Source organism: Scyliorhinus canicula, chromosome 1 (assembly GCF_902713615.1).
Source record: "Scyliorhinus canicula chromosome 1, sScyCan1.1, whole genome shotgun sequence".
Lineage (NCBI taxonomy): Eukaryota > Metazoa > Chordata > Chondrichthyes > Carcharhiniformes > Scyliorhinidae > Scyliorhinus > Scyliorhinus canicula.
The window spans coordinates 986,819-1,013,638 of record NC_052146.1 but is presented as its reverse complement, the minus strand read 5'-3'; the positions used below and the strand labels follow the sequence as shown (position 1 = coordinate 1,013,638).

Sequence of the window (26,820 nt, the reverse complement as noted above, 5' to 3'; positions counted from 1 at the left end):
CATTAGCCACTTTCCAGTCCTCTGGGACCCTTTCTGCTTCCAGTGATATTGAAAGATCATCAGCAATGCCTCCACAATCTCCCCAGCTGTCTATTTTAGAACCCTGGGGTGTATTCCTCCGGTCCAGGTGGTTTACCCTCCTTCTGGGGGTGTCTAGATGTGAAGCCAGGGAAGAGATTGCTGAGCCTTTGGCTTTTATTTTTAGGTCATCATTGGCTACAGGAATAGTGCCAGAGGACTGGAGGATAGCAAATGTGGTCCCTTTGTTCAAGAAGGGGAGTAGAGATAACCCCGGTAACTATAGGCTGGTGAGCCTAACGTCTGTGGTGGGTAAGGTCTTGGAGAGGATTATAAAAGATACGATTTATAATCATCTAGATAGGAATAATATGATTAGGGACAGTCAGCATGGATTTGTGAAGGGTAGGTCATGCCTCACAAACCTTATCGAGTTCTTTGAGAAGGTGACTGAACAGGTAGACGAGGGTAGAGCAGTTGATGTGGTGTATATGGATTTCAGTAAAGCATTTGATAAGATTCTCCACGGTCGGCTATTGCAGAAAATACGGAGGCTGGGGATTGAGGGTGATTTAGAGATGTGGATCAGAAATTGGCTAGTTGAAAGAAGACAGAGAGTGGTAGTTGATGGGAAATGTTCAGAATGGAGTTCAGTTACGAGTGGCGTACCACAAGGATCTGTTCTGGGGCCGTTGCTGTTTGTCATTTTTATAAATGACCTAGAGGAGGGCGCAGAAGGATGGGTGAGTAAATTTGCAGACGACACTAAAGTCGGTGGAGTTGTAGACAGTGCGGAAGGATGTTGCAGGTTACAGAGGGACATAGATAAGCTGCAGAGCTGGGCTGAGAGGTGGCAAATGGAGTTTAATGTGGAGAAGTGTGAGGTGATTCACTTTGGAAAGAATAACAGGAATGCGGAATATTTGGCTAATGGTAAAATTCTTAGCAGTGTGGATGAGCAGAGGGATCTCGGTGTCCATGTACATAGATCCCTGAAAGTTGCCACCCAGGTTGATAGGGTTGTGAAGAAGGCCTATGGTGTGTTGGCCTTTATTGGTAGAGGGATTGAGTTCCGGAGCCATGAGGTCATGTTGCAGTTGTACAAAACTCTAGTACGGCCGCATTTGGAGTATTGCGTACAGTTCTGGTCGCCTCATTATAGGAAGGACGTGGAAGCTTTGGAACGGGTGCAGAGGAGATTTACCAGGATGTTGCCTGGTATGGAGGGAAAATCTTATGAGGAAAGGCTGATGGACTTGAGGTTGTTTTCGTTAGAGAGAAGAAGGTTAAGAGGTGACTTAATAGAGGCATACAAAATGATCAGAGGGTTAGATAGGGTGGACAGCGAGAGCCTTCTCCCGCGGATGGGGGTGACTAGCACGAGGGGACATAGCCTTAAATTGAGGGATAATAGATATAGGACAGAGGTCAGAGGTGGGTTTTTTACGCAAAGAGTGGTGAGGCCGTGGAATGCCCTACCTGCAACAGCAGTGAACTCGCCAACATTGAGGGCATTTAAAAGTTTATTGGATAAGCACATGGATGATAATGGCATAGTGTAGGTTAGATGGCCTTTAGATTTTTTCCATGTCGGTGCAACATCGAGGGCCGAAGGGCCTGTACTGCGCTGTATCGTTCTATGTTCTATGTTCTATGTTCTGGGGGTGCCTAGCCGTTCTTGCTAACTTTGCTGTGATTTGATTCCAGATTCCCTACGTCGTTCTGAATTCTCCCCTGTTGGAACCAAGGCCCAGAATGCACCCTGTGTTCTTTGGTGAAAGCATTGAAGTCAACTGTGAATCCACACAGGAAATACGGTAAGGATTGAGGGGAATACGGTAAGGATTGAGGGGAATACGGTAAGGATTGAGGGAAATACGGTAAGGACTGAGGGGAATACGGTAAGGATTGAGGGAAATACGGTAAGGACTGAGGGAAATACGGTAAGGATTGAGGGAAATACGGTAAGGATTGAGGGAAATACGGTAAGGATTGAGGGAAATACGGTAAGGACTGAGGGAAATACGGTAAGGATTGAGGGAAATACGGTAAGGACTGAGGGAAATACGGTAAGGATTGAGGGAAATACGGTAAGGATTGAGGGAAATACGGTAAGGATTGTGGGAAATACGGTAAGGATTGAGGGAAATACGGTAAGGATTGAGGGAAATACGGTAAGGATTGAGGGAAATACGGTAAGGATTGAGGGAAATACGGTAAGGGTTGAGGGAAATACGGTAAGGACTTCATGGGGCCTCACGGTAGCATGGTGGTTAGCATCAATGCTTCACAGCTCCAGGGTCCCAGGTTCGATTCCCGGCTGGGTCACTGTCTGTGTGGAGTCTGCACGTCCTCCCCGTGTGTGCGTGGGTTTCCTCCGGGTGCTCCGGTTTCCTCCCACAGTCCAAAGATGTGCGGGTTAGGTGGATTGGCCATGCTAAAAAAATTGCCCGTAGTGTAAGGTTAATGGGGGGATTGTTGGCTTACGGGTATACGGGTTACGTGGGTTTAAGTAGGGTGATCATTGTTCGGCACAACATCGAGGGCCGAAGGGCCTGTTCTGTGCTGTACTGTTCTATGTTCTATGATTGAGGGAAATACGGTAAGGATTGAGGGAAATACGGTAAGGATTGAGGGAATACGGTAAGGACTGAGGGGAATACGGTAAGGATTTAGGGAATACGGTAAGAACAAAGAAAATTACAGCACAGGAACAGGCCCTTCGGCCCTCCCAGCCTGCGCCGATCCAGATCCTTTATCTAAACCTATCGCCTATTTTCCAAGGATCTACTTCCCTCTGTTCCCGCCCATTCATATATCTGTCCAGATGCATCTTAAATGATGCTATCGTGCCGCCTCTACCACCTCCGCTGGCAAAGCATTCCAGGCACCCACCACCCTCTGCGTAAAAAACTTTCCACGCACATCTCCCTTAAACTTTCCCCCTCTCACCTTGAAATCGTGACCCCTTGTAACTGACACCCCCACTCTTGGAAAATGCTTGTTGCTATCCACCCTGTCCATACCTCTCATAATTTTTTAGACCTGAATCAGGTCTCCGCTCAACCTCCGTCTTTCCAATGAAAACAATCCTAATCTACTCAACCTTTCTTCATAGCTAGCACCCTCCATACCAGGCAACATCCTGGTGAACCTCCTCTGCACCCTCTCTAAAGCATCCACATCCTTCTGGTAATGTGGCGACCAGAACTGCACGCAGTATTCCAAATGTGGCCGAACCAAAGTCCGATACAACTGTAACAATCTTGTACTCAATACCCCGTCCGATGAAGGCAAGCATGCTGTATGCCTTCTTGACCACTCTATCAACCTGCGTTGCCACCTTCAGGGTACAATTGACCTGAACTCCCAGATTTCTCTGTACATCACTTTTCCCCAGTACTCTTCCATTGACCATATAGTCTGCTCTTGAGTTAGATCTTCCAAAATGCATCACTTCACATTTGCCTGGATTGAACTCTACCTGCCATTTCTCTGCCCAACTCTCCAATCTATCTATATTTTGTTGTATTCTCTGACAGTCCTCCTCGCTATCTGCAACTCCACCAATCTTAGCATCATCTGCAAACTTGCTCATCAGACCACCTATACCTTCCTCCAGATCATTTATGCATATCACAAACAACAGTGGTCCCAGCACGGATCCCTGTGGAACACCACTAGTCACCTTTCTCCATTTTGAGACACTCCCTTCCACCACTACTCTTAGTCTCCTATTGCCCAGCCAGTTCTTTATCCATCTAGCTAGTACACCCTGAACCCCATACGACTTCACTTTTTCCATCAACCTGCCATGGGAATCCTTATCAAATGCCTTACTAAAGTCCATGTATATGACATCTACAGCCCTTCCCTCATCAATTAACTTTGTCACTTCCTCAAATAATTCTATTAGGTTTGTAAGGCATGACCTTCCCTGCACAAAACCATGCTGCCTATCACTGATGTCTATTTTCTTCCAGATGTGAATAGACCCCATCCCTCAGTATCTTCTCCAACAGTTTGCCACTGACGTCAAGCTCACAGGTCTATAATTCCCTGGATTATCCCTGCTACCCTTCTTAAACAAAGGGACAACATTAGCAATTCTCCAGTCCTCCGGGGCCTCACCCGTGCTCAAGGATGCTGCAAAGATATCTGTTAAGGCCCAGCTATTTTGTCCCTCGCTTCCCTCAGAAACCTGGGATAGATCCCATCCGGTCCTGGGGACTTGTCCACCTTAATGCCTTTTAGAATACCCAAAACCTCCCCCTTCCTTATGCCGACATGACCTAGAGTATTTAAACATCCATCCCTAACCTCAACATCCATCATGTCCGTCTCCTTGGTGAATACCGATGCAAAGTACTCATTAAGAAGCTCACTCATTTCCTCTGACTCCACGCATAAATTCCCTCTTTTGTCTTTGAGTGGGCCAATCCTTTCTGTAGTTTCCCTCTTGCTCCTTATATACGAATAAAAGGCACATTTTCCTTAACCCTGCTAGCCAAATATATTTCATGACCCCTTTTAGCCCTCTTTATCGCGCGTTTGAGATTTGTCCTACTTTCCCGATATTCCTCCAAAGCTTCATCAGTTTTGAGTTGCCTCGATCCTATGTATGCTTCCTTTTTCATCTTAGCTAGTCTCACAATTTCACCCGTCATCCATGGTTCCCTAATCTTGCCATTTCTATCTCTCATTTTCACAGGGACATGTCTGTCCTGCACTCTAATCAACCTTTCCTTAAAAGACTTCCACATTTCAAATGTGGATTTACCCTTAAACAGCTGCTCCCAATCCACATTCCCTCGCTCCTGCAGAATTTTGTTATACTCTGCCTTTCCCCAATTTAGCACTCTTCCTTTAGGACCACTCTCGTCTTTGTCCATGAGTATTCTAAAACTTACGGAATTGTGATCGCTATTCCCAAAGTAATCACCGACTGAAACATCAACCACCTGGCCGGGATCATTCCCCAATACCAGGTCCAGTATGGCCCCTTCACGAGTTGGACTATTTACATACTGCTCTAAAAAACTCTCCTGGATGCTCCTTACAAACTCTGCTCCATCTACGCCTCCAACACTACACGAATCCCATTCAATGTTGGGGAAGTTAAAATCTCCCATCACAACCACCCTATTGCTCCGACATTGTTCTATAATCTGTCTGCATATTTGTACCTCTACTTCATGCTCTCTTTTGGGAGGCCTGTAGTAAAGTCCCAACAATATTACTGCACCCTTCCTATTTCTTAGCTCTATCCATATTGCCTCAGTGCTCGAATCCTCCATCGTGCCCTCCTTAATCACAGCTGTGATATCATCTCTGACCAGTAATGCAACTCCTCCACCCCTTCTACCTCCCTCTCTATCCCTCCTGAAGCATCTATAGCCTGGGATATTCAGTTGCCAGTCCTGCCCTTCCCTCAACCAAGTCTCAGTAATACCAATAGCATCATATTCCCAGGTACTGATCCAAGCCTTAAATTCATCTGCCTTACCTGCTACACTTCTCGCATTAAAACAAATGCACCTCAGACCACCTGTCTCTTTGCGATCATCATCTCTTCCCTGTCTACTCTTCCCCTTAGTCACATTGAGTTTAATATCTCATACCTTACCGGCTTTAGTTGCTGCCTCTTTACTGACCTCTAACTTCCTAATCTGGTTCCCATCCCCCTGCCACATTAGTTTAAAACGTCCCCAAAAAGGACTGAGGGGAATACGGTAAGGACTGAGGGGAATACGGTAAGGACTGAGGAAATAACGGTAAGGACTGAGGGAAATACGGTAAGGACTGAGGGAAATACGGTAAGGACTGGGGGGAATACGGTAAGGACTGAGGGAATACGGTAAGGACTTAGGGGAATACGGTAAGAATTGAGGGAATACGGTAAGGACTGAGGGAATACGGTAAGGACTGAGGGAATACAGTAAGGACTGAGGGGAATACGGTAAGGACTGAGGGTAATACGGTAAGGACTGAGGGGAATACGGTAAGGACTGAGGGAATACGGTAAGGACTGAGGGGAATACGGTAAGGACTGGGGGGAATACGGTAAGGACTGAGGGAATAACGGTAAGGACTGAGGGGAATACGGTAAGGACTGAGGGGAATACGGTAAGGGAAATACGGTAAGGACTGGGGGAATACGGTAAGGACTGAGGGAATAACGGTAAGGACTGAGGGGAATACGGTAAGGACTGGGGGAATACGGTAAGGACTGAGGGAAATACGGTAAGGACTGAGGGGAATACGGTAAGGACTGAGGGAATACGGTAAGGACTGAGGGGAATACGGTAAGGACTGAGGGGAATACGGTAAGGACTGAGGGAATACGGTAAGGACTGAGGGGAATACGGTAAGGACTGAGGGGAATACGGTAAGGACTGAGGGGAATACGGTAAGGACTGAGGGGAATACGGTAAGGACTGAGGGGAATACGGTAAGGACTGAGGGGAATACGGTAAGGACTGGGGGGAATACGGTAAGGACTGAGGGAATATGGTAAGGACTGAGGGGAATACGGTAAGGACTGAGGGAATACGGTAAGGACTGGGGGGAATACGGTAAGGACTGAGGGGAATACGGTAAGGACTGAGGGGAATACGGTAAGGACTGAGGGGAATACGGTAAGGACTGAGGGAAATACGGTAAGGACTGAGGGAAATACGGTAAGGATTGAGGGAAATACGGTAAGGATTGAGGGAAATACGGTAAGGATTGAGGGAAATACGGTAAGGATTGAGGGAAATACGGTAAGGGTTGAGGGAAATACGGTAAGGATTGAGGGAAATACGGTAAGGATTGAGGGAAATACGGTAAGGATTGAGGGAAATACGGTAAGGATTGAGGGAAATACGGTAAGGGTTGAGGGAAATACGGTAAGGACTTCATGGGGCCTCACGGTAGCATGGTGGTTAGCATCAATGCTTCACAGCTCCAGGGTCCCAGGTTCGATTCCCGGCTGGGTCACTGTCTGTGTGGAGTCTGCACGTCCTCCCCGTGTGTGCGTGGGTTTCCTCCGGGTGCTCCGGTTTCCTCCCACAGTCCAAAGATGTGCGGGTTAGGTGGATTGGCCATGCTAAAAAATTGCCCGTAGTGTAAGGTTAATGGGGGGATTGTTGGCTTACGGGTATACGGGTTACGTGGGTTTAAGTAGGGTGATCATTGTTCGGCACAACATCGAGGGCCGAAGGGCCTGTTCTGTGCTGTACTGTTCTATGTTCTATGATTGAGGGAAATACGGTAAGGATTGAGGGAAATACGGTAAGGATTGAGGGAATACGGTAAGGACTGAGGGGAATACGGTAAGGATTGAGGGAATACGGTAAGAACAAAGAAAATTACAGCACAGGAACAGGCCCTTCGGCCCTCCCAGCCTGCGCCGATCCAGATCCTTTATCTAAACCTATCGCCTATTTTCCAAGGATCTACTTCCCTCTGTTCCCGCCCGTTCATATATCTGTCCAGATGCATCTTAAATGATGCTATCGTGCCCGCCTCTACCACCTCCGCTGGCAAAGCATTCCAGGCACCCACCACCCTCTGCGTAAAAAACTTTCCACGCACATCTCCCTTAAACTTTCCCCCTCTCACCTTGAAATCGTGACCCCTTGTAACTGACACCCCCACTCTTGGAAAATGCTTGTTGCTATCCACCCTGTCCATACCTCTCATAATTTTTTAGACCTGAATCAGGTCTCCGCTCAACCTCCGTCTTTCCAATGAAAACAATCCTAATCTACTCAACCTTTCTTCATAGCTAGCACCCTCCATACCAGGCAACATCCTGGTGAACCTCCTCTGCACCCTCTCTAAAGCATCCACATCCTTCTGGTAATGTGGCGACCAGAACTGCACGCAGTATTCCAAATGTGGCCGAACCAAAGTCCGATACAACTGTAACAATCTTGTACTCAATACCCCGTCCGATGAAGGCAAGCATGCTGTATGCCTTCTTGACCACTCTATCAACCTGCGTTGCCACCTTCAGGGTACAATTGACCTGAACTCCCAGATATCTCTGTACATCACTTTTCCCCAGTACTCTTCCATTGACCATATAGTCTGCTCTTGAGTTAGATCTTCCAAAATGCATCACTTCACATTTGCCTGGATTGAACTCTACCTGCCATTTCTCTGCCCAACTCTCCAATCTATCTATATTTTGTTGTATTCTCTGACAGTCCTCCTCGCTATCTGCAACTCCACCAATCTTAGCATCATCTGCAAACTTGCTCATCAGACCACCTATACCTTCCTCCAGATCATTTATGCATATCACAAACAACAGTGGTCCCAGCACGGATCCTGTGGAACACCACTAGTCACCTTTCTCCATTTTGAGACACTCCCTTCCACCACTACTCTTAGTCTCCTATTGCCCAGCCAGTTCTTTATCCATCTAGCTAGTACACCCTGAACCCCATACGACTTCACTTTTTCCATCAACCTGCCATGGGAATCCTTATCAAATGCCTTACTAAAGTCCATGTATATGACATCTACAGCCCTTCCCTCATCAATTAACTTTGTCACTTCCTCAAATAATTCTATTAGGTTTGTAAGGCCTTCCCTGCACAAAACCATGCTGCCTATCACTGATGTCTATTTTCTTCCAGATGTGAATAGACCCCATCCCTCAGTATCTTCTCCAACAGTTTGCCACTGACGTCAAGCTCACAGGTCTATAATTCCCTGGATTATCCCTGCTACCCTTCTTAAACAAAGGGACAACATTAGCAATTCTCCAGTCCTCCGGGGCCTCACCCGTGCTCAAGGATGCTGCAAAGATATCTGTTAAGGCCCAGCTATTTTGTCCCTCGCTTCCCTCAGAAACCTGGGATAGATCCCATCCGGTCCTGGGGACTTGTCCACCTTAATGCCTTTTAGAATACCCAAAACCTCCCCCTTCCTTATGCCGACATGACCTAGAGTATTTAAACATCCATCCCTAACCTCAACATCCATCATGTCCGTCTCCTTGGTGAATACCGATGCAAAGTACTCATTAAGAAGCTCACTCATTTCCTCTGACTCCACGCATAAATTCCCTCTTTTGTCTTTGAGTGGGCCAATCCTTTCTCTAGTTTCCCTCTTGCTCCTTATATACGAATAAAAGGCACATTTTCCTTAACCCTGCTAGCCAAATATATTTCATGACCCCTTTTAGCCCTCTTTATCGCGCGTTTGAGATTTGTCCTACTTTCCCGATATTCCTCCAAAGCTTCATCAGTTTTGAGTTGCCTCGATCCTATGTATGCTTCCTTTTTCATCTTAGCTAGTCTCACAATTCCACCCGTCATCCATGGTTCCCTAATCTTGCCATTTCTATCTCTCATTTTCACAGGGACATGTCTGTCCTGCACTCTAATCAACCTTTCCTTAAAAGACTTCCACATTTCAAATGTGGATTTACCCTTAAACAGCTGCTCCCAATCCACATTCCCTCGCTCCTGCAGAATTTTGTTATACTCTGCCTTTCCCCAATTTAGCACTCTTCCTTTAGGACCACTCTCGTCTTTGTCCATGAGTATTCTAAAACTTACGGAATTGTGATCGCTATTCCCAAAGTAATCACCGACTGAAACATCAACCACCTGGCCGGGATCATTCCCCAATACCAGGTCCAGTATGGCCCCTTCACGAGTTGGACTATTTACATACTGCTCTAAAAAACTCTCCTGGATGCTCCTTACAAACTCTGCTCCATCTACGCCTCCAACACTACACGAATCCCATTCAATGTTGGGGAAGTTAAAATCTCCCATCACAACCACCCTATTGCTCCGACATTGTTCTATAATCTGTCTGCATATTTGTACCTCTACTTCATGCTCGCTTTTGGGAGGCCTGTAGTAAAGTCCCAACAATATTACTGCACCCTTCCTATTTCTTAGCTCTATCCATATTGCCTCAGTGCTCGAATCCTCCATCGTGCCCTCCTTAATCACAGCTGTGATATCATCTCTGACCAGTAATGCAACTCCTCCACCCCTTCTACCTCCCTCTCTATCCCTCCTGAAGCATCTATAGCCTGGGATATTCAGTTGCCAGTCCTGCCCTTCCCTCAACCAAGTCTCAGTAATACCAATAGCATCATATTCCCAGGTACTGATCCAAGCCTTAAATTCATCTGCCTTACCTGCTACACTTCTCGCATTAAAACAAATGCACCTCAGACCACCTGTCTCTTTGCGATCATCATCTCTTCCCTGTCTACTCTTCCCCTTAGTCACATTGAGTTTAATATCTCATACCTTACCGGCTTTAGTTGCTGCCTCTTTACTGACCTCTAACTTCCTAATCTGGTTCCCATCCCCCTGCCACATTAGTTTAAAACGTCCCCAAAAAGGACTGAGGGGAATACGGTAAGGACTGAGGGGAATACGGTAAGGACTGAGGAAATAACGGTAAGGACTGAGGGAAATACGGTAAGGACTGAGGGAAATACGGTAAGGACTGGGGGGAATACGGTAAGGACTGAGGGGAATACGGTAAGGACTGAGGGAATAACGGTAAGGACTGGGGGGAATACGGTAAGGACTGAGGGGAATACGGTAAGGGAAATACGGTAAGGACTGGGGGAATACGGTAAGGACTGAGGGAATAACGGTAAGGACTGAGGGGAATACGGTAAGGACTGGGGGGAATACGGTAAGGACTGAGGGAAATACGGTAAGGACTGAGGGGAATACGGTAAGGACTGAGGGAATACGGTAAGGACTGAGGGGAATACGGTAAGGACTGAGGGGAATACGGTAAGGACTGAGGGAATACGGTAAGGATTGAGGGGAATACGGTAAGGACTGAGGGAATACGGTAAGGACTGAGGGGAATACGGTAAGGACTGAGGGAATACGGTAAGGACTGAGGGGAATACGGAAAGGACTGAGGGGAATACGGTAAGGACTGAGGGGAATACGGTAAGGACTGAGGGGAATACGGTAAGGACTGAGGGGAATACGGTAAGGACTGAGGGGAATACGGTAAGGACTGAGGGGAATACGGTAAGGACTGAGGGGAATACGGTAAGGACTGAGGGGAATACGGTAAGGACTGGGGGGAATACGGTAAGGACTGAGGGAATACGGTAAGGACTGAGGGGAATACGGTAAGGACTGAGGGAATACGGTAAGGACTGGGGGGAATACGGTAAGGACTGAGGGGAATACGGTAAGGACTGAGGGGAATACGGTAAGGACTGAGGGAATACGGTAAGGGCTGAGGGGAATACGGTAAGGACTGAGGGAAATACGGTAAGGATTGAGGGAAATACGGTAAGGATTGAGGGAAATACGGTAAGGATTGTGGGAAATACGGTAAGGATTGAGGGAAATACGGTAAGGGTTGAGGGAAATACGGTAAGGATTGAGGGAAATACGGTAAGGATTGAGGGAAATACGGTAAGGATTGAGGGAAATACGGTAAGGATTGAGGGAAATACGGTAAGGGTTGAGGGAAATACGGTAAGGACTTCATGGGGCCTCACGGTAGCATGGTGGTTAGCATCAATGCTTCACAGCTCCAGGGTCCCAGGTTCGATTCCCGGCTGGGTCACTGTCTGTGTGGAGTCTGCACGTCCTCCCCGTGTGTGCGTGGGTTTCCTCCGGGTGCTCCGGTTTCCTCCCACAGTCCAAAGATGTGCGGGTTAGGTGGATTGGCCATGCTAAAAAAATTGCCCGTAGTGTAAGGTTAATGGGGGGATTGTTGGCTTACGGGTATACGGGTTACGTGGGTTTAAGTAGGGTGATCATTGTTCGGCACAACATCGAGGGCCGAAGGGCCTGTTCTGTGCTGTACTGTTCTATGTTCTATGATTGAGGGAAATACGGTAAGGATTGAGGGAAATACGGTAAGGATTGAGGGAATACGGTAAGGACTGAGGGGAATACGGTAAGGATTGAGGGAATACGGTAAGAACAAAGAAAATTACAGCACAGGAACAGGCCCTTCGGCCCTCCCAGCCTGCGCCGATCCAGATCCTTTATCTAAACCTATCGCCTATTTTCCAAGGATCTACTTCCCTCTGTTCCCGCCCGTTCATATATCTGTCCAGATGCATCTTAAATGATGCTATCGTGCCCGCCTCTACCACCTCCGCTGGCAAAGCATTCCAGGCACCCACCACCCTCTGCGTAAAAAACTTTCCACGCACATCTCCCTTAAACTTTCCCCCTCTCACCTTGAAATCGTGACCCCTTGTAACTGACACCCCCACTCTTGGAAAATGCTTGTTGCTATCCACCCTGTCCATACCTCTCATAATTTTTTAGACCTGAATCAGGTCTCTGCTCAACCTCCGTCTTTCCAATGAAAACAATCCTAATCTACTCAACCTTTCTTCATAGCTAGCACCCTCCATACCAGGCAACATCCTGGTGAACCTCCTCTGCACCCTCTCTAAAGCATCCACATCCTTCTGGTAATGTGGCGACCAGAACTGCACGCAGTATTCCAAATGTGGCCTAACCAAAGTCCGATACAACTGTAACAATCTTGTACTCAATACCCCGTCCGATGAAGGCAAGCATGCTGTATGCCTTCTTGACCACTCTATCAACCTGCGTTGCCACCTTCAGGGTACAATTGACCTGAACTCCCAGATTTCTCTGTACATCACTTTTCCCCAGTACTCTTCCATTGACCATATAGTCTGCTCTTGAGTTAGATCTTCCAAAATGCAGCACTTCACATTTGCCTGGATTGAACTCTACCTGCCATTTCTCTGCCCAACTCTCCAATCTATCTATATTTTGTTGTATTCTCTGACAGTCCTCCTCGCTATCTGCAACTCCACCAATCTTAGCATCATCTGCAAACTTGCTCATCAGACCACCTATACCTTCCTCCAGGTCATTTATGCATATCACAAACAACAGTGGTCCCAGCACGGATCCCTGTGGAACACCACTAGTCACCTTTCTCCATTTTGAGACACTCCCTTCCACCACTACTCTTAGTCTCCTATTGCCCAGCCAGTTCTTTATCCATCTAGCTAGTACACCCTGAACCCCATACGACTTCACTTTTTCCATCAACCTGCCATGGGAATCCTTATCAAATGCCTTACTAAAGTCCATGTATATGACATCTACAGCCCTTCCCTCATCAATTAACTTTGTCACTTCCTCAAATAATTCTATTAGGTTTGTAAGGCATGACCTTCCCTGCACAAAACCATGCTGCCTATCACTGATGTCTATTTTCTTCCAGATGTGAATAGACCCCATCCCTCAGTATCTTCTCCAACAGTTTGCCACTGACGTCAAGCTCACAGGTCTATAATTCCCTGGATTATCCCTGCTACCCTTCTTAAACAAAGGGACAACATTAGCAATTCTCCAGTCCTCCGGGGCCTCACCCGTGCTCAAGGATGCTGCAAAGATATCTGTTAAGGCCCAGCTATTTTGTCCCTCGCTTCCCTCAGAAACCTGGGATAGATCCCATCCGGTCCTGGGGACTTGTCCACCTTAATGTCTTTTAGAATACCCAAAACCTCCCCCTTCCTTATGCCGACATGACCTAGAGTATTTAAACATCCATCCCTAGCCTCAACATCCATCATGTCCGTCTCCTTGGTGAATACCGATGCAAAGTACTCATTAAGAAGCTCACTCATTTCCTCTGACTCCACGCATAAATTCCCTCTTTTGTCTTTGAGTGGGCCAATCCTTTCTCTAGTTTCCCTCTTGCTCCTTATATACGAATAAAAGGCACATTTTCCTTAACCCTGCTAGCCAAATATATTTCATGACCCCTTTTAGCCCTCTTTATCGCGCGTTTGAGATTTGTCCTACTTTCCCGATATTCCTCCAAAGCTTCATCAGTTTTGAGTTGCCTCGATCCTATGTATGCTTCCTTTTTCATCTTAGCTAGTCTCACAATTCCACCCGTCATCCATGGTTCCCTAATCTTGCCATTTCTATCTCTCATTTTCACAGGGACATGTCTGTCCTGCACTCTAATCAACCTTTCCTTAAAAGACTTCCACATTTCAAATGTGGATTTACCCTTAAACAGCTGCTCCCAATCCACATTCCCTCGCTCCTGCAGAATTTTGTTATACTCTGCCTTTCCCCAATTTAGCACTCTTCCTTTAGGACCACTCTCGTCTTTGCCCATGAGTATTCTAAAACTTACGGAATTGTGATCGCTATTCCCAAAGTAATCACTGACTGAAACATCAACCACCTGGCCGGGATCATTCCCCAATACCAGGTCCAGTATGGCCCCTTCACGAGTTGGACTATTTACATACTGCTCTAAAAAACTCTCCTGGATGCTCCTTACAAACTCTGCTCCATCTACGCCTCCAACACTACACGAATCCCATTCAATGTTGGGGAAGTTAAAATCTCCCATCACAACCACCCTATTGCTCCGACATTTTTCTCTAATCTGTCTGCATATTTGTACCTCTACTTCATGCTCGCTTTTGGGAGGCCTGTAGTAAAGTCCCAACAATATTACTGCACCCTTCCTATTTCTTAGCTCTATCCATATTGCCTCAGTGCTCGAAACCTCCATCGTGCCCTCCTTAATCACAGCTGTGATATCATCTCTGATGAGTAATGCAACTCCTCCACCCCTTCTACCTCCCTCTCTATCCCTCCTGAAGCATCTATACCCTGGGATATTCAGTTGCCAGTCCTGCTCTTCCCTCAACCAAGTCTCAGTAATACCAATAACATCATATTCCCAGGTACTAATCCAAGCCTTAAATTCATCTGCCTTACCTGCTACACTTCTCGCATTAAAACAAATGCACCTCAGACCACCTGTCTCTTTGCGATCATCATCTCTTCCCTGTCTACTCTTCCCCTTAGTCACATTGAGTTTAATATCTCATACCTTACCGGCTTTAGTTGCTGCCTCTTTACTGACCTCTAACTTCCTAATCTGGTTCCCATCCCCCTGCCACATTAGTTTAAAACGTCCCCAAAAAGGACTGAGGGGAATACGGTAAGGACTGAGGGGAATACGGTAAGGACTGAGGAAATAACGGTAAGGACTGAGGGAAATACGGTAAGGACTGAGGGAAATACGGTAAGGACTGGGGGGAATACGGTAAGGACTGAGGGAATACGGTAAGGACTTAGGGGAATACGGTAAGAACTGAGGGAATACGGTAAGGACTGAGGGAATACGGTAAGGACTGAGGGAATACGGTAAGGACTGAGGGGAATACGGTAAGGACTGAGGGGAATACGGTAAGGACTGAGGGGAATACGGTAAGGACTGAGGGAATACGGTAAGGACTGAGGGGAATACGGTAAGGACTGAGGGAATACGGTAAGGACTGGGGGGAATACGGTAAGGACTGAGGGGAATACGGTAAGGACTGAGGGAATACGGTAAGGGCTGAGGGGAATACGGTAAGGACTGAGGGGAATACGGTAAGGACTGAGGGAATACGGTAAGGACTGAGGGAATACGGTAAGGACTGAGGGGAATACGGTAAGGACTGAGGGAATACGGTAAGGACTGAGGGGAATACGGTAAGGACTGAGGGAATACGGTAAGGACTGAGGGAATACGGTAAGGACTGAGGGAATACGGTAAGGACTGAGGGAATACGGTAAGGACTGAGGGGAATACGGTAAGGACTGAGGGGAATACGGTAAGGACTGAGGGGAATACGGTAAGGACTGAGGGGAATACGGTAAGGACTGAGGGGAATACGGTAAGGACTGAGGGAATACGGTAAGGACTGAGGGTATATGTTAAGGACTGGGGGGAATACGGTAAGGACTGAGGGAATACGGTAAGGGCTGAGGGAATACGGTAAGGACTGGGGGGAATACGGTAAGGACTGAGGGAATACGGTAAGGACTGAGGGAATACGGTAAGGACTGGGGGGAATACGGTAAGGACTGAGGGGAATACGGTAAGGACTGAGGGTATATGGTAAGGATTGTGGGAAATACGCTAAGTGCCTCTTCAGAAACTGGCCGAGCCTCTGTCCTGGGCCTGACTTTGGACAACAGCGGGTTCCTGCTGCTCCAATATTTGATTTGCTGCCCCAAACTGGCAACGTGACCGAGAAATTCAGCAATTTCCTGCGGTTCTGGGGGGAGGGCTACACTCTCTGGTAAAGGCAGGAGACTAAACGCCTCCACATTCGGATTTGGGTTTCCAGGAGGGTGTTTGAATGTATATTCGTGAAGATAGAATCAGCGGCCAAGGTCGAATAGCTTTATCTTTAAAAAGACCCCAGAGTGGTTTGTGGTCCGTAACAATGGTAAAATGTCTGCCATATACACTCTGGTGGAACCTCTTTACCCCATACACTATTGACACACCGCCTTTTTCAATCTGACAGTGGCCTTTTTCAGCCTCCTGACAGGCTTCTTGCGAAATTCCCTATTGGCCTTTCAGCTCCGTCATCCATCCTGTGGGACAATACCGCTCCCGCGGAGCCATTGGGAGAATGTGAGAGCTTAAAACCAATTCCTTCGATGGGTTGGAATGCACCACTAAACCTGATAAATGTAACAATTGCTTTACTCTCTTAAAAACCTCTTTCGGGTGAAAGTTCCAATCCTAACGTTGGTCCTTATTTAGGGGCAATGCAAAGAGGTTAATTATGTGGAAAAATTGGATAGAAAACTGCCACAGTAATTAACCATTCCGAAGAATGACTTGAGGTCAGATGTGTTACTGGGAGCCGGTGCTTCCTTTGCTGCTTCTGCCTTGCCTTCCATGGGGGTTAATCCTGGTGAATCACGCGATGCCCCAGATAGGTGACCACAGTGGTTTGAAACGTACATCTTTCCTTCTTGAGACTTACTCCAGCCTCTTGAAATGTCTTCAGCACATCCTCTAAGTTATCTTGGTGCTCAGCTTGTGATGGTCCAGTTATCAAAAGATCCTGCAGGAATACTACAACCCGCAACAGACCTTGCAACGGACTTTCCATTGTTCCCTGGGAAATAACACATACTGACAACACACCAAAGATTAGGCGCGTATACTGAAACAAACCTTTGTGCGTGTTTATCGTAAAATGAAGCTTCATCTAACTCAAGTTGCTTATATGTGTCGCTCACATCTCGCTTTGTACAAGACTGACCTCCAGCCAGCTTTGCGTCCAAATCTTCAATCTTGGGGACTGTATACTTATCTAACTTCGCACACTGATTAACTGTTAAATTGTAGTCTCCACCGCTGCCAGAGGTCTTGTCAGGCTTTATCACAGGGACTGTGGGTGCTGCCCCCTCTGCAATTGAACTGGCAGGGTAACACCCAATGCTTCCAATTTCTTCCATTCCATGTCCAATCTTTCTTGCAAACCTTTGGCATTGGTCTCGCCCTAAAAAACTAGTGGTTGCCTCTCGATCTATATAGATCTTCACCTGAAGGCCCTTTATTTTACCAAATTAATTGCGAAAAACATTCTCATAATTCTTCATTAACTCAAGCAGTTCCTATTCCTGTACTTGGAAAATCTCCACCCAGTTTAACCTGATTACCTTGAGTCAATCACAGTAACTTGTCTCCGGGCCTGATAGTAGTATTATTATTCGGAGCTGAGTGAACCGTTGCTGCTACTTTACAGATACTGTGTTTGTAACCTTTACCAAAATGGCTTCTCCTGTGTAAGTTGTTAGTTTTGTTGCGGTATCCCTCAAACTCAATGACCGGACACCTCCCTGTAAATATTAAAATGCATGTTCTCCTCTCTGTGAACTTCTATCTTTAAGGGCTCACATAGAACATAGAACATAGAACGATACAGCGCAGTACAGGCCCTTCTGCCCTCAATGTTGCACCGACATGGAAAAAACTAAAGGCCATCTAACCTAAACTATGCCCTTATCATCCATATGCTTATCCAATAAACTTTTAAATGCCCTCAATGTTGGCGAGTTCACTACTGTTGCAGGTAGGGCATTCCACGGCCTCACCACTCTTTGCGTAAAAAACCCACCTCTGACCTCTGTCCTATATCTATTACCCCTCAATTTAAGGCTATGTCCCCTCGTGCTAGCCACCTCCATCCGCGGGAGAAGGCTCTCGCTGTCCACCCTATCTAACCCTCTGATCATTTTGTATGCCTCTATTAGGTCACCTCTTAACCTTCTTCTCTCTAACGAAAACAACCTCAAGTCCATCAGCCTTTCCTCATAAGATTTTCCCTCCATGATAGGATTTCACCTCCTGATAGGGTGACTTTCCCCCTTTCACGCTGAACATTGAGTGAATATTTAAATCCATAGTACTGGTACCTTCCATCTGAAACACTTGTGACTCTGTCATGTGTCTGTCACTGACTCAGGGTGAGATTCTGTGTTTCACAACACCGATTTCATCATCGGTGGTTGGGCAAAGAATCCATTTTTACGATGGAATTGGGGGCGACGCCTGTTTGAGGCAGGTTTCGTATGCTCCGCCCATTCTGAAGGCGTCATCGCGGTGCGCGTGGCGTATGCTCCGCCCATTCTGAAGGCGTCATCGCGGTGCGCGTGGCGTATGCTCCGCCCATTCTGAAGGCGTCATCGCGGTGCGCGTGGCGTATGCTCTGCCCATTCTGAAGGCGTCATCACGGTGCGCGTGGCGTTGGGATGGCCTCAGGGTGTCACCTGAAGGCCCTCCCCAATGGGCTGAGTTCCCAATGGCGCAGGAGGCGCGTGGTCCCACCTTCGCTCTGGCGTGGCTGGCCGGGGGGGGGGGGGACTGGTGTGGGGTGGATGGGGGTGGCGAGGGGTGTCCGGCGGGGTACTATCTGGCAGGTCAGGTCCGTGTACGACCAGCGCCATGTTGTACAGCTCGACTGCTGTAGGTTGTCGTTCTGCGCATGCGCGGCCATGGGCCAGGCAATTCTCCGGCAGGTTTATTTCATGCAGGCCGGGATTTTTGGTGGCACGACTGCTCGCCCCTCACCGGTCGCAGCATCGGTGAGGGGGCGCCGCCGATTTGTTTCCACGTAAAACGCCACAGATCCTTCGCACTTGGCCTCAGAGTGGGAGAATCTGGCCCATAGTTACTGACTCTGTCACTGACTCAGCTCAGAAGGAGAGCCTTTCACTTCTCCTCCTTCTCTATTTCATTGGCCTGAAAAAGATAGTCCAAAAATTCAATGTGTTGGGTCCAGTTCTCCACAGAGGCTTCGCAAGGATCTATCTGTCCGAATCCGGGTGTATCTGCTAACACCTCTCTGTTCCGCAACTCACACTGAACTTCACTGTAACTTAATACTCACCATCTTAGGGCCAATTTTTTCTTTTATCCTCGTCGCCAATGTAATGTTTCCCATTCACCAGTTTGGTAACGAACAACTGCTCTGTTTATTTACAATAACTACATACAGAGCCTTGTGTCTGTGAGTAAACCTTCTCGGGTGATCCCCACCCTGGTCACTGATTGGTTCCCAGCCACTTTCCCCTCTCTATAGATTACCTCTTAAAGGGGACAAACACCACAAATGAAATGCTTTTGAGCCAATTTCCATGTCATTCACTCAGACACATAAACACAACAGTTTTGACAGCAAAAATTTCACTCAATGTTCAGGCTGTTACAGTGAGCTGGCGACTAAAGTACACGTAGTAAAGAGCCACACGACCCGGCTACATTAGCAGCAAGGGTAACTGGTCATTTATCTTCAGTGTTTATCTCCAACTCTGTCTGCACAGAATCTGGATCAAACTTAAACAGTCAGGATATTCAGAAGGAGCAGCACTCGCGAGAAGATAACGTGCTCCGAGTGTCCCTCGCTCCGAGTGTCCCTCGCTCCGAGTGTCCCTCGCTCTGAGTGTCCCTCGCTCCGAGTGTCCCTCGCTCCGAGTATCCCTCGCTCCGAGTGTCCCTCGCTCCGGGTGTCCCTCGCTCCGAGTGTCCCTCGCTCCGGGTGTCCCTCGCTCCGGGTGTCCCTCGCTCCGGGTGTCCCTCGCTCCGGGTGTCCCTCGCTCCGAGTGTCCCTCGGTGAGGATTATATTGATTGGAGTTCAGAAGAGTGAGAGGGGATCTCATTGAAACTTATAAATTTCTAACAGGATTAGACAGGGTAGATTCAGAGAGAATGTTCCGGATGGTGGGGGAGTCCAGGACTAGGGGTCACAGTTTGAGGATCAGGGGCAAACCTTTAGGACTGAGGTGAGGAGAAATGTCTTCACCCAGAGAGTGGGGAACCTGTGGAATTCACTCCCACAGAAAGTAGTTGAGGCCAAAACATTGTGTAATTTCAGGAAGGGATTAGATTCCGCTCTTGGGGCTAAAGGGATTCAGGGATATGGGGGGGAAGGCAGGGATCAGGGTATTGAACTTGATGATCAGCCACGATCATAGTGAATGGGGTAGCAGGCTCGAATGGCCGAATGGCCTCCTGCGGCTCCTATTTTCTATGTTGCAGGCAGTACAATCCCAGTTTGTGTAATTATTCATTGTAATTTTACTGTATGAGACCAGGATATTATTCAGGCAAATCTTCGCTGTCCTTCGCCCAGGTTGTGTTATCTGACTCGTGACTATTTAAGGAAGGTGTATCTCACAACAGGAGAGACCATGTTGATTGTGTATTTACAGGTGGAACTCGCTCGTGAATTATAACTCCGACAAACACTATCGGGCTTGTGTCGATTACCAAACAATGCCAACAGTTACCTCGTACAGCGAGACAGTGACCATCATACCCAACTGCACGTGGAGAAATTATAAATCACAACTCCGATTTGAGCCAAGGCAGAAACCTGTCCGCTTTGCGAGCACGACCATCATCTTCCCCAAACATGTAAAGAACATTTACAGAACTACGCTGAACTACAATGCGGCCAGCCGTCAGCAACACTTCATCTCCAGTATCCAGCTACAGACTGTGGACAGAGCCAATCCTTGCCTCATCTACATGGAGGATCTGTGAGCCGCCTGGCTGCCACGTACCAAGCTCCCATTGTTAGGAAGCTTTGCGGGTTCATGACCCCTGTCCACAGACTCTCATTAATCTGCTTTGTGCAATTATTGAAATTGGAAAATGTTATTCGCTCCCCAGGAATCACCACATACAGAATCCGAAGGAACAAATTATAGATTAACGAAATAATTCAGAACTCAGAAAGTATCACAACTGTAGACAAATATTTCACATCTCATTGCAGCAAAAGAGCATGGGGTGGATCTGATTGGGTGGCTCTGATTGGAGGGCAGTTGGATCTGATTGGGTGGCTCTGATTGGAGGGCAGTTGAATCTGATTGGGTGGCTCTGATTGGAGGGCAGTTGGATCTGATTGGGTGGCTCTGATTGGAGGGCAGTTGGATCTGATTGGGTGGCTCTGATTGGAGGGCAGTTGGATCTGATTGGGTGGCTCTGATTGGACAGCAGTTGGATCTGATTGGGTGGCTCTGATTGGAGGGCAGTTGGATCTGATTGGGTGGCTCTGATTGGAGGGCAGTTGGATCTGATTGGGTGGTGGGTAGATCTTAGTGGATCTGGCCCAAAAGCAACAGTTTTCATCTTTATTACAGTGGATTGATGACACGGATTTAGAAAGATGAGGGATGTGACTGAAAGGTCTGACATTGTGACGGGTGGCACAGACTGGGGAAGGGATGTCATTTCCTGTGTTTGGGGGCGTCTAGAACAATGGGTCATAGTCTCAGAATACCGAGTCAGCCATTTAGAACTGAAACCAGGAGAAACCACTTCACTGAAGGTGGTGAAACTGTGGAATCCTTGACCACAGAAAGCTGTGGAGACCAAGTCACTGAATATATTTAAGAAGGAGTATAGAAGCAGGGATGTGTTGCTGCAATTGTACAGGGCCTTGGTGAGGCCACACCTGGAGTATTGTGCGCAGTTTTGGTCTCCTTCTCTGAGGAAGGATGTTCTTGCTCTCGAGGGAGAGCAGCGAAGGTTTATCAGACTGATTCCAGGGATGGCGGGACTGTCATATGAGGAGAGATTGACTAGGTTGGGATTGTTCTCGCTGGAGTTCAGAAGAATGAGGGGGGATCTCATAGAGACTTATAAAATTCTAACAGGACCAGACAGGGTAGATGCAGGGAAGATGTTACCAATGATGGGTGTGTCCAGAACCAGGGGTCACAGTCTGAGGTTTCAGGGCAAACCATTTCGGACAGAGATGAGGAGACATTTCTTCACACAGAGAGTGGTGAACCTGTGGAATTCATTACCACAGGAAGTAGTTGATGATAAAACTTTGATTATATTCAAAAGGCGGCTGGATATAGCACTTGGGGAGAATAGGATCAAAGGCTATGGGGAGAAAGCAGGATTAGGCTATTGAGTTGGATGATCAGCCATGATCGTGATGAATGGCGGAGCGGCTTGAAGGGACAAAAGGCCTCCTCCTGCTCCTATCTTCTATGTATCTATGTTTAGCACAGGGCTAAATCGCTGGCTTTTAAAGCAGACCAAGCAGGCCAGCAGCACGGTTCGATTCCCGTAACAGCCTCCCCGAACAGGCGGCGGAATGTGGCGACTAGGGGCTTTTCACAGTAACTTCATTGAAGCCTACTCGTGACAATAAGCGATTTTCATTTCATTTCATAATGGGTTCCAGAATTTTCCCCACTACCGATGTTAGGCTTACTGGTCTATAATTCCCTGCTTTCTCTCTACCTCCCTTTTTGAATATCGGAGTGACGTGAGCTACCCTCCAATCTGCAGGGACAGTTCCAGAGTCTATAGAATCCTGGAAGATGACCACCAATGCATCCACTATTTCCAGAGCCACCTCCTTAAGCACTCTGGGATGCAGATTCTCAGGTCCTGGGGATTTATCCACCTTCAATCCTATCAATTTTCCCAGCACCATTTCTATACTAATGTTGATCTCCCTCAGTTCTTCCCTCTCACTAAACCTTTCATTCTCCAACATTTCTGGGATCTGATTTGTGACGTTTTTTGTGAAGACAGAACCAAAGTATGTATCAATTGCTCAGCCATTTCTTTGTCCCTTATTATGCATCCCCTGTTTCTGCCTGCAGGGGACCGACATTTCCCTTTACCAATCTCTTCCTCTTCACATATCTACAGGAACTCTTAGTGTCAGTCTTTCTGTTCCCTACAAGTTTCCTTTCAAACTGTACTTTCCCCTTCTTAATCAATCCCTTCATCCTTAGCTGAATTCTAAACTGCTCCCAATCCTCAGACCCTGGGCGGGATTCTCCCAACGGGCGGCTAAGTGCCGACGCCGGAGTAAAAACGGGAGTGTTTTACTCGCGCGACGGTTCCCGTTCCGGGACCCCATTCTGCGGCCCACAGGGGGCCAGGACAGCGCTGGAGCGGCCTCAGTCACCCCAGCTGCCGATCCCGGCCTGAACCCGGTGCCGCGGGGTGTGCGCATGTACAATTGGGCCAGTGCCAACTAGCGCACGCGCAGTGGCCTTCTTACCCGCGCCAGCCCCGATGCCAAATGGCGCAGGGCTACAGGAGCCAGTGTGGAGGAAAGGAGTCCCCCAGACAGAGAGGCCGGCCCACTGATCGGTGGGCCCTAATCATTGACCAGGCCACAACGGAGACCCCCAGGGGTCGGATCCCCCCCCCCCCCCCCACAGGCCGCCCCCAGACCCTTCAATGCTGAGGTCCCGCCGGTTCAGAAGATGTTAGAACGGTGTCGGCGGGACTCGGATTTTTGTTGACGGCCGCTCGGCCCATCCGGCACAGAGAATCGCGCGCTGGCCTGGACCGGCCCAGGGCCATAGAGTCGCCGCATACCCCGACCGGCGGCGTGTCGGCCATGCTGTGCCAATTCTCCGCATTGTGGAGAATTGCATCGCGGCATCGGGGCAGCATGGCACGATCCGCGCGGCGCCGATTCTCTGACCCAGTGGGGGGTCGGAAAATTCCGCCCATTATTTTTCTTGGCCAATCTGTATGTTTTTTCCTTGGATCAGATACTATTTCTAATTTCCTTTGTAAGCCATGGATTGGCCCTCTTACCCCCTTTGCTTTTGTGCCAGACAGGAATGAACAGTCGCTTTAGTTCCCCCATGCGTTCCTTGAATGTTTGCCATTGCCTATCCACTGTCATCCCTTTGAGTAACTCTCCCCAATCCATCAAGGCCTCATGCCTCATGTCCTCATAGTTCCCTTTATTAAGATTCAGGACCCTAGTCTCCGAATCAACTACTTCACTCTCCATTTTGATAAAACATTCCATCATGTTATGGTCGCTCATCCCCAAGGGGTCTCGTACAGCCAGATTGGCAATGATTCGCTTCTCATTACACAGTACCCAGTCTAAGGTGGCCTGTTCTCTAGTTGGTTCCTCCACATATTGGTCAAGAAAACCATCCCGTATACACTCCAGGAATTCCTCCTCTGCAGAATTGTGGCTAATTTGATTTGCCCAATCTATGTGAAGAGTAAAATCACCCATGATCACCAATATTCCCTTATTACCTGCATCTCTAATTTCTTGTTTAATGCCATTGCCAACCTCACCACTGCAGTTTGGGGGTCTGTATATGACGCCCACTAATGTTTTTGCCCCTTGGTATTTCTCAACTCTACCCATACAGATTCCACATTGTCAGAGTTAATATCATTTCTCACTATTGTGTTAATTTCCTCTTTAACCAGCAGTCCCACGCCACCACCTTTTCCTTTCTGCCTGACCTTCCTAAATACTGAGAACCCTGGGACATTCAGTTCCCATCCTTGTTCACCCTGCAGCCATGTCTCCGTAATCCCAATTATATGTTTAACTAATGTGGTAGGGGGATGGGAACCGATGCAGGAAGTTGGAAGGTAGTAAAACAGAGACAGAAACAAAAGGCAGTGAGGGGAAAAGTGCAAGGCAGAGAAGCCATAGTCAAAAATCAAAAAGGGCGACAGTACAAGGTACAGTAACTGAGGGGAGCTCAGTGAATAGGCCCAGTAATACTAAAAGGAATAAAACGGGAAGAAAAAACAGAAATGGTAAGCGACGCGGCAGGTTGTCACATGAAGATATGGGTTCAACGACAAGGAAAATTAGGAGAAAACGTTAAGAGGAAATATAATATAGGAGAGGTTACTGATCGATATGTTAATATTCAAAACAGAGGTATAAAAACCAACTTAAGTGTACTGTACCTGAATGCTCGTAGTATTCGGAATAAAGTAAATGAGTTGATGGCACAAATCATCGTGAATGACTATGATTTAGTGGCCATTACTGAAACATGGTTAAAGGATGGTCACGACTGGGAGTTAAATATCCAAGGGTATCAAACTATTCGGAAGGACAGAGTGGATGGTAAGGGAGGTGGTGTCGCTCTGTTATTTAAGGATGACATCCGGGCAATAGTAAGGGATGACATCGGTGCTATGGAGGATAAGGTTGAATCCATTTGGGTGGAAATCAGGAATAGTAAGGCGAAAAAGTCACTGATAGGAGTAGTCTATAGGCCACCAAATAGTAACGATATGGTGGGGCAGGCAATAAACAAAGAAATAACTGATGCATGTAGAAATGGTACAGCAGTTATCATGGGGGATTTTAATCTATATGTCGATTGGTTTAACCAGGTTGGTCAAGGCAACCTTGAGGAGACGTTTATAGAATGTATCCACGATAGTTTCCTAGAACAGTATGTAATGGAACCTACGAGGGAACAAGCGGTCCTAGATCTTGTCCTGTGTAATGAGGACAGGATTGATTCATGATCTCATAGTTAGGGATCCTCTCAGAAGGAGCGATCACAATATGGTGGAATTTAAAATACAGATGGAGGGTGAGAAGGTAAAATCAAATACTAGTGTTTTGTGCTTAAACAAAGGAGATTACAAGGGGATGAGAGAAGAACTAGCTAAGGTAGACTGGGAGCAAAGACTTTATGGTGAAACAGTTGAGGAACAGTGGAGAATCTTCCAAGCGATTTTTCACAGTGCTCAGCAAACAACAAAAAGGAAGGACGGTAGTAAGAGGGAAAATCGACCGTGGATATCTAAGGAAATAAGGGAGAGTATCAAATTGAAGGAAAAAGCATACAAAGTGGCAAAGATTAGTGGGAGACTAGAGGACTGGGAAATCTTTAGGGGGCAACAGAAAGCTACTAAAAAAGCTATAAAGAAGAGTAAGATAGATTATGAGAGTAAACTTGCTCAGAATATAAAAACAGACAGTAAAAGTTTCTACAAATATATAAAACAAAAATGAGTGACTAAGGTAAATATTGGTCCTTTAGAGGATGAGAAGGGAGTTTTAATAATGGGAGATGAGGAAATGGCTGAGGAACTGAACAGGTTTTTTGGGTCGGTCTTCACAGTGGATGACACAAATAACATGCCAGCGACTGATAGAAATGAGGCTATGACAGGTGAGGGATTTGAGAGGATTGTTATCACTAACGAGGTAGTGATGGGCAAGCTAATGGGGCTAAAGGTAGACAAGTCTCCTGGCCCTGATGGAATGCATCCCAGAGTGCTAAAAGAGATGGCTAGGGAAATTGCAGATGCACTAGTGATAATTTACCGAAATTCACTAGACTCTGGGGTGGTCCCGGTGGATTGGAAATTAGCAAACGTGACGCCACTGTTTAAAAAAGGAGGTAGGCAGAAAGCAGGAAATTATAGGCCAGTGAGTTTAACTTCGGTAAGTAGGGAAGATGCTGGAATCTATCATCAAGGAAGAAATTGCGAGGCATCTGGATAGAAATTGTCCCATTGGGCAGACGCAGCATGGGTTCATAAAGGGCAGGTCGTGCCTAACTAATTTAGTGGAATTTTTTGAGGACATTACCAGTGCGGTAGATAACGGGGAGCCAATGGATGTGGTATATCTGGATTTCCAGAAAGCCTTTGACAAGGTGCCACACAAAAGGTTGCTGCATAAGATAAAGATGCAT

General features: G+C 47.2%; 1 protein-coding gene across 1 annotated transcript; it reads left to right on the top strand.

The window, feature by feature from the left end:
- The first annotated feature begins 1,731 nt into the window (after positions 1-1,731).
- On the top strand, positions 1,732-21,755 carry rflna (refilin A). The gene is made up of 2 exons (XM_038817851.1): positions 1,732-1,835; positions 20,554-21,755. Exons 1-2 carry the CDS (start codon positions 1,774-1,776, stop codon positions 20,885-20,887), a joined length of 396 nt encoding a protein of 131 aa, XP_038673779.1. The 5' UTR covers positions 1,732-1,773; the 3' UTR covers positions 20,888-21,755.
- The last annotated feature ends 5,065 nt before the right edge of the window (positions 21,756-26,820 follow it).

What these genes read in the sequence shown, in the direction of transcription:
- rflna (XM_038817851.1), top strand. Translation starts at nt 1,774, where the DNA reads ATGCACCCTGTGTTCTTTGGTGAAAGCATTGAAGTCAACTGTGAATCC. An exon ending in GAATCCACACAGGAAATACG is followed by an intron (nt 1,836 to 20,553) that starts GTAAGGATTGAG and finishes GTGTATTTACAG; the next exon opens with GTGGAACTCGCTCGTGAATT.